This window comes from Chelmon rostratus, chromosome 19, assembly GCF_017976325.1.
Source record: "Chelmon rostratus isolate fCheRos1 chromosome 19, fCheRos1.pri, whole genome shotgun sequence".
Classification (NCBI taxonomy): Eukaryota; Metazoa; Chordata; class Actinopteri; order Chaetodontiformes; family Chaetodontidae; genus Chelmon; species Chelmon rostratus.
In genome coordinates, this window is record NC_055676.1 from 1877855 (window position 1) to 1896295 (window position 18441).

Below are 18441 nucleotides of genomic sequence, written 5' to 3' on the forward strand. Positions count from 1 at the left end.
TCTAGGAGAAGTGTGCATCAAGTGTGGGTTAAGTGTATTGTGCGCTGGCATTTTCCAGAAGTGAAACACACTTTGTTATGTGCCTGATGGCGCGTGTTAGGCGCTCCACGCCACATGCCTGGGTACCGGGACAGACCCTGCTCTTAATCATACGATGCATTTTTGGTATTGGAATGAACAATGCAGCTTCTGTAGGGAAAAGCACAGCATCAGCGACTTACCCGAAAGAGTTTATGCAGTCTCAGTGCGGCTGAGCAGAACACAAAGCGGATAAGCAGCAGCCGAAGGAACTCGTCTCCAAAGAACTGTAAAAAGGCTTGATCTGTGGAGACGGCGGAAACAGGTCCATCACTGATTTGGTGATCAGCAGATACTGAGAATTATTTTAGATTGCTGGTCTTTCTCACTATTTTCTACACTAACTAAAGGAGTCATGAATTTAACAAACAAAAAAATAATAAGAATCAAAAGATGAATAAAAAATTAAAAGGATCAGGAGCCCTAAACAATAATGTCAGTAATGTTTTTAGATATTTTTTCCGGGAGATGTTGTTTTGCTCTTATTCACAGCAGAGGAACGAGAAATATGAGAAATGATATGAAACAAAGGTCACTGCAGTAACCCACAGCAACCACTGAAAGGTATGACTTTGACCATGATTAAAACCAGGTTAGCCTTTAAAATAAATAAACAGATAAAAACACGTGCTGTATGAACACACATTTTTCACAGTCCACTCTAATCTTTATAACATACGAGCAGAGGTGAGAGAATCTACGGCAGAAATGCTACCTATGGTCCGTGAGCGAGTTATCATCTGCCCAATGTCACGGTAGACTTTGCGAAGAAATTCTTGAGCCCTCTCCCACAGTCCTCGTCGCACGCTGCTTAAGCCGCACACCGAGGAGAAAGCCAGCAGCGGGCTGTAGAGGAACAGGGTGAAGAGACTCCCACGCTGAGACTGATCTGAACGGGTCGGCAGAGACACGGCACAGGTGAGAGGTGACAACATGAGACACGTTTTCCCTCCAATATCGCATGAACACAGTGCCTGACAACCCTGTGAAATCAGCACCCTCACCGACTCCACCCGATACATTAAAAAAAGTCCACCTAAAAAATGGAAGCACATCAGGAAATACAGAAACACTAACTTCTAGATCTAAGTTTTGACGAACACCGTGCTGCTGTCCCAAATGAGCACCACAGCACTAAATGTGGATTAATCAGTCCCCAACAAATGTGCTGTTTCCTCCTGTTAGCTAAAAACTACAGTGACCATCTGATGTAAGAAATTACTGAGCTTCCTCAAACTTGAAACTATACACTGATGAGCTGTTAAAGCGCCTTCTGAAGGAACCAATGGGCTTGGAGCTGAGAGCGACAGACAGACAGGGAAGTCAGAAAACCCTGAGAGACAGACTAAGACATTGCTATCACCACACTTATCCTTTAATGCCATGTTCTATTGTGACACACACCTTGAACACTCTTGGGATATACTGTAGGTGATAGTAGGCACACCAGAGGCTGGCCGAACAGATTTGTGAAATTCTGTCAGGAGAAACCAAAGACACAAGAAATCCCATTAATCATAAGGACATACGTTCACATCTTATGCTTATGCTGATAAACAGGACAGATCAGAGACATGGAGCAGGCAGGGGTTAGTCCCACATGTTGGAACAGTAAAATACCACATCGGAGCTGAGAGTTAGTTTCAGCAAATGTATCGCTCCTCATATATGAAAGAACATTTTTAGAAATCTACTGCTTTTACTGTTTACTGTTCCTAACCCCACCACCACCACAGGCACAAAACCTTGGATATAGGTGTTTTTTATTTCTTATTTTTTCAGGTAACCTAACCCATTCACTCACCTTGTAGGCTGTGCTGTTTGAAGAATCCACAATGACAAAAAGTGGCTTCCGGGTGAAAGGGAACAAGTCCCCTGGATGAAGGCTGCAATATTACAAACACATGGATGTCAGGAACCTGCGTTTCTTTCCCTGCATGGTGCTGTGAGACATCAGACTGAGCCGCATAGATGTTTTTTGTCATTAGTCTCAACAAGCAGGAGTAAATGACTGGTTCCACTGATTTCCCTCTTGGGTTAATGTGTCAACTGACTGTGAACACAGGAAGTGTCAGGAATTGTGGGGTACACTATCACATTTAAAGGCATGAACAACCTTCTTCTGTTGTTATGAAATATAGCAAAATTTTAGCTTTTCTTAAAATGTTTTGAAAAATGATAATACATATACTGGACAGATAAATAATGTCTCACCAGTGCATTTCTTTCTGGGCCTGGTTCCTCTTCTGCACCATCTCTCCGTTCACCACATCTCTATTCGTATTTGTGAGAACTCCTCCGAAATCATACGGTCCTTCAGGATACGTTCAAAGATAAACGCTTAATTGCTTCAGCTTGGAAAGACATGGTGGGTAGTGACATACAGACCAGATATTTCACTGCACTGCACACTACATTAGTTAGCATCATTGCATTGCATTAGCAGGTGCACCAGATACAACGATCTTCCAGAAACAGATATAAGACACTTGAACTAGCAGCAGAAACTCTTATTGCAATAACTTTAAATGGCTTCATCTGTTTGTTCAAGTCTTTTTGTCACCCAGACAGAGGCGAGTTACAGTGGGAGATATAGTATAGATAAGTCGGGTTCTGGGTTATAGAAAAGACGATGTTGTGAATGGGATCACTTTGAGTGGACACTGTAAATAGTGCGCACTGTGAAGCTGCTACAATCCAGCAGATGGTGGTAATGCAACACTTATGGATGACAACCGCCATAAGACAGCAGCAGCTGTCATCAAAACACGTCTCATCTACTCGCCTTTCTTGTCAACACGTTTGAGCCAGTGAAGCAAACTGCTGTGAGAAATGTCCAGAAAACAACAGACTTTAAACAGACTGCTAAAGGAGCTACTCTGGCGTCTCACCACCTACAGAAGAGGAGACTTTTCTCTGATCAACACTAAAAGAGTAGGAGAGCACACTAATGTGGTAGAAGCTAATGCTAACGATACAGTCCAATTGCTCACTTGCTAAATGGCGAAAGAGGTTGAATGAAGAACAACGGCAAGTACTGAGTAACACTTTTCTCCAGCATTTCATCAGACTAAACACACACATGGTGTATCCTCCTGTGCTGAGGATTCTGCTTTACTGGCTGTCAGAGGTGCATATTGATGTGCAGGGGGGCCGCAGATAATGCAGAGCACTGCACAAACAGTCTGCTGAATTTTTGGGGCAGCTCTTTGATGGATCAGAGGACATCACAAACACCACCCTGCAAACTGACTGAGACCCTACTGTGACAGAATGGATGCATTTGAACAGTGCAGCATGTGAGATAATAGAATAACAAACAAATAATCATACTATATCATTATAATCCTGCAAAGACTTCCATTACTTGATCATTTTGAATAATTCCTTGCTCATAGAACGACTGATGCTGATACTCACAGTGTGATGGGGGGTTGAATGTAGGAGCCAAATACGCGGCCAGCAACACCCTCCACTAACCAGGTATTGACACACACGCACACACACTCCCACAGTCACACAGCTGTGTGAATTGAATTATTTAGCATTTTACCTTCATAATCTGAATGCCCAGTTGGGAAGACTCCGGTAGCCGACAGGTAGACAAGCAAAACGCTGTTGGCAGGCAATTCCTGGAGCAATGAGGGGAAAAAGATATGGTAGCAAAGTAACACGATTACATTAGATGCAGGTGCTACAGGTGATTTAAATGCTGACATGAAATTCTAGATTAAAATAGAAAAATGGGTAGGGGTTGCAGAAGACAACTTATTCAAATATGGATTCAAATGATCAAAACCTTCCCCAGTTAGTAAACAACTTAACCCTTTGTCACAATTAAAGTTCTTAGTAAGACAACATGCAACGTTCAGATGACCACATGAATATGGCAGCAACAATGTCACAGCCAGCACTTGTTATACTCCAGGATGAGATACTGTGGTGACTTTGAATGTCTAACAATTAACCATTAAGTGAAGAGATATTTAACCCAGAGAAAAGCTGTGCTTAAAGTGAATGCTGACCTTAAAAGAGGCAGACAAGAACGTAAAAAGCTGGCTGAATGTCGGCTTGTACAGCAGATACTTGTGAGGGTTTTCTCTTTTTGCTGGCTTCTCATTGGGTTCCTGCGGAGAAATATTTTAGAAGTTACTGTTCATATTTCAGTTCAAGTTTACTTTGTGTAAGACAGGTTCACCAGACTTTCCAGAGGTGATTCTGTTTTCACATGTTCATCATGTTTGTCACCCAGAATTAGTCAGACACCTGAGGGGAATGATGCAACTCTTAAGGGAGTAACGCATCTCCCTCAGCACTCCAACAGCATAATTACAGGGCTGCTATTACAGGACAAAACAGAGTGACATACATGTATTTGCTACTGATTGGCCCTGAGAGAGACTGCATTAATTATGAGACATAACATGGTTACTGTTGCCTTGTTGGGAATATTGTGCTCTGAATTTAGAGATAGAATATATACACATACACACACACATATATATATATATATATATACATGTAAACATATATACATATACACATATACATACATATACGTATATACACACACACACATATACATATAGATTGATTTGTATCTAACTGGATATATATAGACTGTTTAACTCCAGCATCCTTTAATGTGGCACCATGCTGAAGTTATTTCACATTCCAAACCTTCTTTTTGCACGACTGTTACTTTATGTCCTCATATCCTTGTCATTACATCTGTGCAATATGTATTTTTTTCATACTTTTTTGAACATAATGTACATAGCCTTCTATAGATTATTTTATATGTTTTTTATCTGTTGTTGATTTTACTTTGTATATTTTTATTGTCTATTTGTTCCACCTTTTCTCCTTTTTATTCTGCTGTTGTTGTGAATTTCCCCAGCATCAGATCAATAACATCTATAGATCTCTTTCTCTCTCTAATACATACATACGCACTGTATATGTATGTTTATATGTATGTATGTACATGCATATAAACATACGTAAATTTGTACATATGTATGTATATACATATATACACATACATATATATACATATACACACACACATATGTATATAAAAGCTGTATCACAGCCGCTGATGGCTTCTGTCTTATAGCCTTAATTCAATCAAAAAACACTTTACACACAGACATGACATTACACTCACCAATGTTCCTTGTTTGGAGGTCTGTGTGGCCAGGTTTACAGGTTCTCTCTCCAAAGCTTGAAGCATTCGGAACATATCGATGGTTAACTCACTGAACTTCACCTGCAAAAGGACGAAAACAACACTGACTTCAACTGACTATACAGAGATTTGTGGAAAAAAAAGACAATTGCTTGTGAGCTGACAAAATGTGGGCATGTGCAGACAAATCCGGGCCACCATAATGATAAGAACTGAACAGAAAATGTATAAACCAATATTAACCAAGTCAGTTTTATTGGAATTTTAGTTTTTTGGTCAGCCAGATATTATAAGAAGCAGAGGGCACTACCAAAGCAGGAGAACCTGTTAAATGCATAGTGTATAAAAGAAGTGGACGCAGCCTCCGGGTCGCCTCTATCGTTCTTCCAACCCAGTTCAGCTGAACCACGGCCACATCCATATGACGAATGCCTCGATGGCAGCGCCCTTAAGAGAAGCAGCAGCAGGCCAGGATGGCTGAACTGAGGCAGTCAAAGAGGTGCGTCTGCCGGGGAAACTACAGCTTACAGTCTGCTGCATCAGCACCGCTGCTGGCTGTTTGTTTAATGAACCAACTGCAAAAAAATCTGACATAACCAGAGCTAAGCAAAATATAGCCTGAAGTCAAGCCAATGTAGAAGTGCCGAAAGACATTCTGAGGTGTCGGCTCTTCAATTCTACCAGGAAGGACATTTTGTTTTAAGCCTGTTTTTCACTGGCAAATTAGCATCCCAAATAATATCACAGTTAACGGAAATTATGGATGGACCTTGCTAACCAAGCAAGCTAGCTAGCGCTAGCATTTTCAATACTAATGGTACCTGGCCCTGCCTGTTACATCCTGTCAAGACAGATGGGTCAACCTCACACCCTGAGCACAGGCTTATTGCACATGTACGTCACTTTCACCACTTCCTAAAACAGCTGAGGGGCCAAAATTCAGAAAAATTCTGACTCACATAGCTAGTGCTGCTTTTTAACCCCGCCAGTATGGTGATCAAAACTTGAAGATTCCCCCCTCCTCACATAACTGAGGGTGACAATTCCTTGTCCATCTCGGCCACTGAGCAGAAACAAATGGGTCCACACATGTGGTATTACCAGGTCTTCATTTACTCATGTATGAGGCAAATCTGTAGCCTAACCCCAAGTGCATGGGGAGGGGACGTGATAGAGCTGAGCTTTGGTGGCAGAGTTCTTACCTCACACAGAAATGACGTTAATTCTCCATACAGACTTGTATTAAAACACATGAAATGTGTGTAATTAAAATTAATCTTTCCAGGACTGGTCGTCAAAATTAGCCAATGTTCATATGAATGAAGAGTTTGCTCTGGTAGGAGGCCAATGACTACAAACTGTAGGTCAACACTTTCCTTCTCCACAGTCTTACATTAGTTTTTCTGTTATGATCGCAGTAAAAATGCTGATCTGTGTATCAGTCAGAGGACAGAGAAGCACACAAAAAGCTGACAATGAAACATTGGGCCCCCTGCAAGAACACTTTGGTATTTTCAATCCTTACCCTCTCTCACTGTTTTCAGTGAGGGTTGTTGGCACCTTTCATACAAGAAATGCAGCTTAAAGTGCTTTACAACAAAGAAATCACATTCAAGTTACTACGTTCTAATATGACTGTTGTCACTATACTACTGTCTGTGCTTAGAAACAGGACATGACTACATGTTGTGGAGCAGTGCATGGCATGCAACGTTAATTATTAGGACATGCATATCTATCAAAGATGACACAACTGCGCCACAGACAAACTTTGTCCATACAGTCATGAGACCGTCAATTCAAGAGCAAAACCAGATGAAACATCGGGGGCAACAGAGCTGCAGGTAATAACAAGGCATTCAGTGTTTGCTTGACTGGTCAAGAACAGCGTTGATGTGTATGCAGTGTTAGAAGGTGTGAATTAGAATTAGTGGGTTAAAACCTGGTTGTTACAGTTGCCGATGATTAGTGCATCTGCAAGGACGAGCTGCCCAACCACCATGCCTTGCTCCAGTGGAGGCACGCTTCCCTCCTGCAGCCGATTGCTGGTGACGACGACAGAATTGTTGTCATTCAGAACAATCACTGGATCTGCCTGTTGGAGAGAAACGCCGGTGAGGACAGCTGATCCAATGTGCCTGGCATCAGAACACTCACAAAAAGAGCCTGTTTGTTTACCTGGCTGTCAGTGCAGAAATATGAAATGTTGCATCAAGGTTTTACTTTCAGTAACTCATTTCAAGCCTCAATCTGTCTTGCCCTGTTCAGGACAACACCATTTTTATTTTCCTTTTTTACATCAAGAAGTCAGTGGACCTCAGGACAATCTAATCAAACAAAATGTGATGGATAGTAATAAAGAAAACATGGAAAGTACTGAGTTATGTCACATTTTGGAGGCTCAGTTACCTCTACAAAAGCTGCCACCTCCTGTAGAACCAGATTCCATTCCAATTGGTCCTCTGTGTTGAATCGCTGTGTGTAATCTTCGATTTCCTCAGATAACTCCTGGAGGTAGCAGACAGGCATGAAGTTCCAGACGGGGTCATGAAAATTAACTTTTTCATCGTACTGCAAAAGTTTGACTTGTGCTAGATTTATGAAATAAGGTCTCATACAAATTTCATGAGGCAGGCTAACTTGCCCCAGTATTCTGGACGGGGAAAGTGGAAGCTGCAATCAAAGCGACTGCGATAGTTTCGACGTCTCACCAAGGGATACACCCCGGAAATTCTAACTCGAACAGTTGTTTTGTTGAGTCCACTTTCCAAAGAGCAGCTCATGCTGGGTTATAATGAGGAGGTGAAGACAAGGAGCTTCCAGTGTCACATGTCACCTTGGCATGGACATGCATGGCATGTGGAAATGTGGCATGAGGACACAGCACAGCGCGACTGCAGTCTCTGTGACCATCTGAGAAATGAGCATATTTCCTGACAGAAAACATGTCACTGTGAGGACTGTGAATGATGTATTTGGAGAAGCTGTGTCAAATATGCCCATATAACTCCCTCAAACTAATAGCTGTGAGCTGAGAAATGACAACATGACCACAGTGGCCTTCATCGGGGGTCAAGGGTAGCTGTGTTCTGTGTTCAGTTACACCTGCAGGCTGGCAAATTGATACTGTGGAGTGATGTGCATGTCATCCATCTGAGAGAGATAAAAGTTCCCGGTATTCAGATCTTGGAAGCGGATTTGCTGTCTGGGGAAATCGCCTGCATGGGGGATGGAAAGCTCAACAAGACTCGGCATGGATCAGCTGTTTACACATGCACAGTGGCAGCTACATTTCTCTCAGAAACAATGAGTTACACCACTGCCCGTAGATGCATTTGCACAGAGGCTACCATGCAACACAGTGTGTTAGGGGTGTAATGTTACAAGTATTCATCCTGAACCAGTACAAGGTATTTGGTTCAGTAGTCTTGGTTCACACTGCCTAATATACTTTAAGTAGATTTACATCTTAGCAAATGTGCAACATTAATTTCTTATGTGCGATTTCAGTCAGTTGTTGTTGTCCATGAGCTAGATCATGCTGTCAGGCCTTTCAGGAGTGTTAAGGTTTCCTACGATGGGAAAGCCACACTGGATTAAGATGGTGGTGGATCACACAAAAACCGTGAAAGCAGTGAAGTTGGTTTGTCTCAATACTCCCACAGAAATGTGTCTATTACAGGGCCAAACACCGCATGTCTGAGCACAGGAATAATCCTATGCACCAATGGATGGACCCTGAGGTCTTCAGAGAGCTGAACTAATTGTGAAAAGCCTAACATGCACTGATTGCTCTTAAATAATTAGAAATATGCTGCAATTGTCTTAATGGAAAATGTATTTTATTCATTTCATATTTGAGAATATGCTAGTTGGTGACTGCTAATTTTGGCAGTAAGATTTATGACCACTAGGGGCCCTGGTGTCTGGAAGCTATAAAAAGCAATAAATAAAGGCATAAAATGCTCAAAATAATTACAGAAACCAAGTCACCATGACATTTTTTTTTCTTCTGCATTTCTTTTGTTTATCCCACTGTATCAAAAAGGTACCCCAAAACAGAGGTTCATGGTGTTTCTGGCATCAAATTCAGAATAAGACTGTGTGGTGTGCTAGGGTGCAGGAAAATCTTCTGAAGTAAGACAAATTTCTGCCCCTCCTACAGGAATCCCATTCTCATACTTTAAAGTGTGAGGTGGTGCTGGTCTGTCAGATAAGCTGATAGTGACACGTTTAGTGAGACACTGAAATAAATGCTATGAATGCTACATGCGGCGCCCCATGCTCATCACAAAGCCAGGGTTGTTTTAATTCAAACCACGGTTTTGATAATTCAGCATGCTCTAGTTGTAAAAACTTGCTTCCATACCTTCACCAAAACTTTGACTAGGTCCATCTTGTTCAGCAGTAAACACACGACTATGTAGCGAGCATAATATCGAAGCTTCTTCACTACTAACTCTGGCCTGACAGAAGACAAGAGAGGAGAATATGAACTAGTTAAGAAATCCACATAAATGACACATTTCAATCATTTTTCCTAAGGCCTCACCTACAATTAGCATGTTTCTACACATAGCTGATCATCTTGCTTTGCCTGCCAGAGTCTGTGGTTGAGAAATTGAAGAGTAGGTCTGACGATCTTCCATATTTTTGTTGTTATCAACAAATCCAATGTGCAGACCCAGACCAACACTGAATGCATCCTACTACTGTGTATAGTGTGTATCAAAGCTCTGTGCCACAGAGACATGACTGTTGTCATAAAACTATTAAAGACACATCAGTGAACCACACCGTTGCACTGGGTGATGTTCCTTCATCGCCATGAACACACATTGTAGTTTATTTTGACTTCACCAAATGTGAATTAATCCGCCACTGAAAATAGTCCCCAGCAAACACACTGTTTCATCCCGTTAGAGCAATGTTTGCAGAGTGGCCGCTGGCATTAGAAAATTACTTTTCAAAAATAAACTCCTATTTCTGACATTTTTTTAAAGATGGCCATCTTTAGAAGGAACCAATGAGCTTGTGGCTGAGGGCGATCGATAGGATAGGGAGGACAGAAACGAGCGAGCATTTCCATGGGATTTGTTGACAATAACAAAACTGTAGAATAGCGCCATCCTATCCTTTTACCTTAGACTTTAAATTTGTTGAACATATCCATAATTTACAGAGGATAATGATAATGAGAAAAGTGTAATCTGGCTCCATTTTTAAAACAGCAGAAAACAAAAGAAATCTTAAAAAAAACTAAATGTCCAAGCGATTTATCAAAATACATCTACTTCCTGAAGGTGTAAGTCACAATAGTTCAACAAAATATGTTTTGGAGCTCACCTGTCCTCTTTGTTGACCTGAAAGTAGTAGGAGCGCTGACGGATGGCTGAGTAGAATGAAAAGGCCTCATTCAGGTAACTTGTTTCTGAGGTACGAAGGCTGTCAATCAAGATTAGAACGAGCAAGGTGTATTCACATCTCTGGAGTTTCAATACATTCACATCATTTCAACATGCTTCTTTTGATTGTGTTCAACCAAATCTACAAATTTTAGCAAGCAACCAATGAATAACATACAGCATTCATTTCCAGTCAAACTTCAGGTTGACTATTGCTTTAAAAAAAATCTCCTTTTTCTTTTATTTGGAAGTGCAGTAAGACATAAGTTAGAAAAGTCGTGTTTCAAGCTCGTGGAGTCCTCGTACACAGAAATGCACGGCTAAATCGCACGCTGCCTGTAACTGGCAGCACATGCCACTCTGACCATGTGGTATTTCCCGGACCTTGAAATTTGCTTTGCTCATCTGTGTGATATTTTGGTGCACAGGTGGGAGGAGAGGAACAAACAGGTGAGAGGTTCGTTCAAATAAGGTACTTTGGCACAGTCAGACCAAAGTCGACCTGCTCGTGTGGTGCAGCCGAAAGCAGGAGGGGACAGGAAGTAACATGGGCAACAGAAATGTTTAAGTTGTATGAATAAATGTAGAAAAGTTGTAATTTGAACAGTGTTTTATCAAACATTTCACTGTCATTAACCTTCATATACATATCTGACTCGACATGTTACATTATTACCCTGTACACTGCACATAGTCTTTCTGCTTTATACTGTGAGCCTTTGCACATTCCTTGCTTAACATTTTATCCTCTTTGCTTCAAACTAAGTACAGCTCTTTTTATTTGAAAAACAGATATACACATTTTTCAATATAGCTTTCATATTTTATCTTCACTATTTCATATTTCTGACATACCTTTGCAGTTTTTTTTCCCTCTTTTTCCTTTCTCTTACTGTGTTTACTGTTATGCACCAGAACGCCTAGGCTAAGTCCTTGCTCTGCATGTGAAAACCGACCACCCCAGCCTCTCAGACTGGCTGGACATTGAGGAGCCTTGTGATTTTACTTCAATCAGATTGAAGCAAAAGAGGCAAACAGACTGTGAGGCAAAGTACTTGGGGATGTGCAAGATCAAGACATAATTGACTTACTAGTAGTGGTAGTAAAGCTGTCCAATTTTGGATGCAACTTCCCCAATCTGCCATCTCTTCAAGCCATACCGACTGTCGAGAACCTGCCTGTCAATAAATGAAAACATATAATACTGAGCACTGGACAAAGAAATAGAACATCTGGCAAAGGACACTGTGACACAAATCACCTATCACATCTGTCTTTGAGTTAATGAACTGAGAAACAACTTGGATACATTTTCATCATATTTGATGGAATATGGCAACATGGATGGATCACATCTAAATTCCTCATTCTTGGTGCTGAATAAATTTGTGAGTTTACTGAATCATAAGGCTTCCCTCCACTTGACTGCCGATTCTACCCTGAGCTACATTCTTGAGACATGGCACTGTTCATCCACCTATTCTAACCTGGAAAACACTGTGAACTAATAAGAGATGGAAATAACCTGTGCTGCTGCTGGAACTTCCACAGCTTAGTGTAGACATCAAACGTCCGTCCAAAGTAGGACTGCCACTGCTTGTGTCCATACTGAGGAAGGTCTCTGTAGCAAAGAGCACAACAGAACAGAAACATGCTGTTAGTATAATTAATAATATCATATTAATTAAAAAAACAAAAACAGATCTGCATTACGACTGCCACTGGCCAGTACTCAAAAACCCTGTGATAAAAAGTTCAAAAGTTTACTCATAGTGCCCACTGAGTTAAGTGTTTTTAGCAGTCTACTAGTATAAAAGCCTGTAGTTAAACAAACGAATCGATGTTCTCAAATATTTAAACCTGTAATAACAGATTCTTTGGCCACCAAGAGAGACAAGTTGTGAACACCTTTTAAGCTGAACACCACGAGGGCGGTGACCACCAAATCAGTTGGGTTAGGGGTTGTGGGCTGGACAGCTGCAGGTCCAGATGACAATTTTCTATAGGTTCACCACTAGCAGAGACACCTTCCATTTTGTCACATTGTCGCTGACATTGTTATTTTATGCATTGTTACAGTGAAAATATCGATCACAGCTACTTTTCTAGTTATTCAGACATCAGAATTATAATATCTCCATGTGACAATTTTGTTAGGACAGGATTATTATTATTATTATTATTATTATTACTACGGCTGCAACTAACAAACATTTTGAGTTTTGATTAAAACTTTTTTTTTCATGTGTGATGACAGCTTCAGAAATCTGACCAAACTCAAACGATATTCACTTCCAGGTTATCAAATAGGGAAAAGCAGCAACCAGTGGTCTTTAATCTTTGACATTTTTGCATCTTAATTTACTTAAATTAACATCTTCTTGAAACTGTTGCAAATGTTCTGTTGATGGACTGATCAAATCCACAAGGCACAATAAACGATAGTACAAACAAAACAATAATACTATCTATTAATTATGGGTCTGCACATTTATTAAAGCATTTCTCACAATACTTACCCCTATCATATTCTCATTATTCATATTTTTACCAATATTCTTTTTATTGTCAGCAAATAATAAAGAAAGAAAAGAAAAAACTTTTACTTTCCCACTTTCTTTTTTTTTTTTGTTTGCTGTAAAACCAGGGTTTAAATGTAAGCCCAGTGATCAGCGGAAGAAAAAAAAAAGAGAATTAAAGAAAAACATCAGAACTGGTGTCTCTCTATTTCAGTCATTTCACATGTTGGGAATTTGTGAGCCCTTTAAAATGGGTGTTTTTAGCTCATGACCAAGTCATTCTGGCAGTGATTCAAACATGACGAGAACGCAGCATCAGTTCTGACTAATACACCGCAAACTCAGTGTGACACCCCCAGCTCAGATCATAACAAACAGAATGTACCGATGTCGGCGTGACGGGGTAAAAAACAGCGAGCAGTTTATTTATCTATCTAGTCAATTTCTCATTCTATGCATGTGTCTATCAGTCCAGCTCAGGAGCTGGCCCTGCTCTTCCTCTCTGTCAGTACCGTCCTGCTTGGCTCACCACCAGATGACAGGTTCACTGGCTCCTGCTGCACCATATGGCCAGTCTGTTTGCGCTCTACAGTCTTTGCAGAGCTTATTGTGATATCTGCTGAAACCATATCACAGCCACTTAAAATAATAATTTGAAATGTCAGTTAAGGGTCAATCTGAGGATTTAAACTTGGTTTGGAAAAGAAAATAATAAAAAAGCATGGTGCATAAGAACACTGATACAGACTGATAAAGTTTCAAGATGGAAGCAAACCTGTTATTTTCCTCTCCAGGCACCAGGTGAGCTAAAAACAGTCTGTACTGTGCTGCAGAGACGGGCATTTTCAGCTGCTTTCTCAACATCTCACAATGCAATTGAGCAAGTGTCTCTCCTCCACTCTCTAATCACAACCTCTCAACCTAACGCTCTCTCAGCAGGTAAGATGGGTCTGCATAACACTGATGAACTGAAGCTCTAGTAGAAACATGAGTACTGTCCAGATTAACTGGAATTTCAATAGTTTCTCATATTCAATATTTAATACATTTAACACCAAAAAACAAAACTCCCCACAAATAGATGAAATTTACAGGTGTGAACTCTGAACATGACACCACACGTTTGTCTGTTTACTAATAAGAAATAAGTAACATGAAAAAAAGGAGCTGCAGTACAGAAATGTCAAACTAGGTTTGAGGTTGTTTAGAAATGGCAGTCAAGTGTCCACCCAAAAGTGGAGCAAATTTTGTCTTGAATTTCCACATAATTCGCAAAAGAAAATGTAAATTATAGTGTTTCCATCCACTACCTTGGTTCATGGGAGTGGAGCTAATTCTCCACATTTCTGATTTATTCATTAAGTTTGTTTCCACTGCACTTTGTCCCATTTTGATTTCATCCCATACACCAACTTTTCCATCTCTTCTCCAACTTTGTTTTGCAATATTTTGGCTTTTTAATCACATTTCTGGTGTTTGAGTCAGGTTTTTTTTTTTCTTATGTGAAAATTGAAAATGCTCAGTAAAACAGGGGGAGGCAGATGCACTTAGTGCCAGCATTACAGTTTGTCCAACAGAGATCACTGACAAGTTGATCCTTTCACTATAAAATGTCCCACTCAGTATGTATCTGGGTTAATTAGAAAACAAATTAAAGGCATCTGTATCAAGACTGTCTGTGTCATGAGTTTATGTAAAAACTATTGATTACATCGTTTTTAACAGCAAAATATTGATATCAGTATTGGTCTAAAAAAAATCCAGCATACTGTGCCATCCCATAGTTCTGAGTCCTTTTATACTGGACTCCTTGTCATGGTGTAATAACATGGTTGAAATGTGTAGAATTTAATTTGTTGTTTAATTTGGTTCAGAATACTAAAATATGTAAAATACAGGAATATTTGAGCATTTGAGCTTTTGATTATGACCAGAGATCTAAACGGGCAGCAAGAGGATGGCAGCTTGATGTGCTTTGAAAGTCTGACAATATCTGAGAGAAGGATAAGCAGACAAGCAAATTCTAGGTTGACTACAAGTCAGAAAAGAAAACAGACCCCCCCATGGAAGTAAACAATGTGATCCAGTTCATAACAGCAGGAAACTAATATAGATGAAAGAATAATGCTGCCATTATATGAAAGACTGATCACCAATGGTAAATACTCAAGACAGAGAGCTCAATATTTAGACAAAATACAGCAATGATGGGTAGGTTTTTAAATCTCAGCCATGGTGGAAAGCAAGCAGTCACACAGACGTTAGATATGTTGAACAGAGCATGAATCCCCACAAAAAAAATAAAATAAATAATTAAACACACTTTGGAAATGTGAGTAAGTAATTGTATTTTGGGAAAAGGTATGTAAAGCACTACAACAAACAGTAGGACATGTGGTCCCTGTGAGTTGTAGGGCACCTCTGCAGTTTCTCTGAAACACTGCACTAACAAGCCAATGATCATTTTGTTCAAATACTATTAATAGCAATTAAAAACCTGTTAAAAAGGAGGTGGAGAAAAGTGGCTTCCTTGACACAGGACCAATGGCGAATCATTTTTTGAAGAAATCCTTGGAATATTTTTAGAATAGAAGAAACACAAACGTTAGAAAAACAGGTAAAAAGGACATCATTTAAGATTCAAGGCAGCAACACTGGAAAAGCAACTACAACTGAATCCACTGACAGAGAGCACGAACGATGGAAACATTACTGGATTCATTTTTGTTAGTTATTATTCAGTGTTGAAAAATTAAATTTGTGACAGTATGCAGTGTATAACTATGATAGCCGAGTGGCAATAAATTCACAACCTATTACAATTGGCCTATAAATGGTGTAAATAGGTCAGTGATGCTCAGCTATTAATGGCTTCAATTGCATAATCACCAAAAAAAAAAAAACGTTTCAATTTCCAGATCAGGAAAGTAGTAAAAAAAATAAATGGGTATGAGTGAATTCATGGCAGTGATGCGGATATGTTGCTATTATGTTTCTAACACTTTTGCCTGAAGAAGAGACTGTAGTGCCACTAAAGCCAATACAGAATGGCAATTAAAGTCTACTGCCTGGATATTTATCATCAGTAAATGTCCATGAAATGTTATGGGGAAAAAGGCACAGCTAGGTGCAGGATTTGATGCGTGCTTTAAGTGGGCAAAGAAAAAAATATGTGCTGATGGGACTAAACACACAGAGTAACACATAGTTTCCACTCCTCACCAGGACGGAGGTGTTGAAAGAGGAGAGTTTGAGCTCATGCAGAGACTCAACCCCTCACTTCCCTCAATGTCCAAGTTTTAAAATAATTTGTTTCTAAAATCTATGATTCAGCTGTGTGACCTTAATCTTTACAATATGTTGCATTTGCCTATTCACTAACCTCTGTCCTTTGATGCCTCATGTTTGATTGATAGTCCATTCTATCTTTTTATGTGAATTTCAGCTGTAAATAAAACTATCGATTAAATGATTATTTTTACCTGAAAAAGCTGAGGAGTTTGCAGAGGTTTTCCAGCCCTGAGTAGTGCCTGTAGGCTACCTTGTCAGGTTGCAGTAGCTTCTATGTGGCTACAGAGGCTAAGCCCAGGCTAAACAAAGACTGGAAATTACACCACTGATTCCAATATCTCAAATAAGGGTATCTGCAGATGCTAAGTACCAATCTGATACCAGTGGTCTTTTTCACAAAATTCAAAGTCTGTATACCTCACAGTGTAAAAATTACCGGTACATATTTTCATGAGCCGTAACAAGAAGTTAGGGACTGTCAGGAATTCAGCAGTCCACCATGACTGTTTTAACTAAAGACACTGGATTTCAGGTGGATCTGTCACAACATGGCCTATAACAATGTATAACAGTCAGAAACATTAACTCATGGTTGACTGATGCAGAGTCAAGAGATGGATGCTAACTTTTGAAGTATTCGGTGGAAAACCAGTCCAAACAAACAGGTTGGTGTGAATACATGAAACGTATCAGTTATGCTCCTATTATCAGCTTCCACTCAGCTGACACAGTGTGAAAGTAGCTACGTGCTTATTCAACGAGCTAATGTGGCAAACGAGTATGATAAGCATGACAGGTATCATTGGTGACGTCGCTGTTATATTTCCTGACTCTATTTTAACATATGATAGCTCACGTCACCTGGGTTGACTGTCATGACAAGATTAACAATATTGAAAGCTACTTCTTATAGTCACAGCACACTCTCTAAACGACCCCACACATCTACACATGCTACACCAGAGACAAAAAAATGATATATTTTAAGCCAACATCAAAGAGACATATGTGAAATGCTGTACCCAACAGGACAGTGTGGTGGTCTTCCAACAAAAATCCTGGATTACTCCTCACTAAAGGCTCTCCTAAAGGAAAAAAAGAGAGCTTTTAGGTCAGGAAATAAAAAGAAGCTGAAAAATGTGCAAAGAGAGCTAAGGAGGAGAATCAGGGAGGGGAAAAAACAACTATAAGAGGAAGATGGAGGATCAGCTGGAGCAACGGGACATCAGTGGAGGCTGGAGGGGCAGCAACAAGGATGAACGATGTAAACTTTTTCTTCAATAGATTTGAAGATAGCAAGCTACCACAGCCCTCCAACCCAAAAACTGTCCCTCACAACAAACTCAGGAGGAGGAGGAAAGAACTCAGGAGGGTTAAGGCCAGAAAGTCTGAGGGTCTGGATCTGCTCTAGGCTTCTCAAACCCCATGCAGACCAGCTGTGTGGGATAATAACACATGAACGCACTTCAACCTGAGCCTGAAGCTGGAGCGCCACAACTCTGGAAAACATCCTCCATGGTACCAGCGCTAAAGACTCTGCACCCCAAGGATCTCAACAACTACAGGCTGGTGACCTTGGAGTGGCTGGTCCTGGTCAATCTCCACCTGCTATAGTGACAATCAACTGACCCACTACAGTTCCTCTATCAACATGGCACTGGGGTGGATGATGCTGTCATAGATCCCTCTCTCACCTGGAAAGAGTACTGTGAGAATCATGGTTTTTGACTTTTGCATTGCCATCAATACCATAGAGCCCATGCTTCTGTGGTGGATCACCACCTCACAGCATGGATCATGGACAACCTCATCAAGCAACCACAGCTTGTGAGAAAACAGTATTGTGAGTTCGGCATGGTTGTCTGCAGCATGGGCTCCCATCCCCTTCACCCTCTACACCAGGGGTTCTCGAACGTATTGTTCAAAGGTCTGCATCTGATTTTTATTCAAGGTCAGA

General features: G+C 40.4%; 1 protein-coding gene across 2 annotated transcripts in view; it reads right to left on the reverse strand.

Annotated features, from left to right (window-relative positions):
* The window catches only part of scai (suppressor of cancer cell invasion), a 29804-nt gene that overhangs the window by 7382 nt on the left and 3981 nt on the right, over positions 1 to 18441 (reverse strand). For both annotated transcript variants that reach the window (XM_041960408.1, XM_041960409.1), the window contains exons 3-16: positions 12200 to 12295; positions 11766 to 11852; positions 10616 to 10714; positions 9639 to 9735; positions 7679 to 7777; positions 7212 to 7364; positions 5249 to 5350; positions 4104 to 4205; positions 3632 to 3710; positions 2293 to 2392; positions 1883 to 1964; positions 1483 to 1555; positions 794 to 967; positions 222 to 322 (exon numbers count right to left, since the gene is read on the reverse strand). In XM_041960408.1, coding sequence (XP_041816342.1) covers positions 222 to 322; positions 794 to 967; positions 1483 to 1555; positions 1883 to 1964; positions 2293 to 2392; positions 3632 to 3710; positions 4104 to 4205; positions 5249 to 5350; positions 7212 to 7364; positions 7679 to 7777; positions 9639 to 9735; positions 10616 to 10714; positions 11766 to 11852; positions 12200 to 12295 — 1444 coding nt within the window. The remainder of the gene's footprint in view (positions 1 to 221; positions 323 to 793; positions 968 to 1482; positions 1556 to 1882; positions 1965 to 2292; positions 2393 to 3631; positions 3711 to 4103; positions 4206 to 5248; positions 5351 to 7211; positions 7365 to 7678; positions 7778 to 9638; positions 9736 to 10615; positions 10715 to 11765; positions 11853 to 12199; positions 12296 to 18441) is intronic.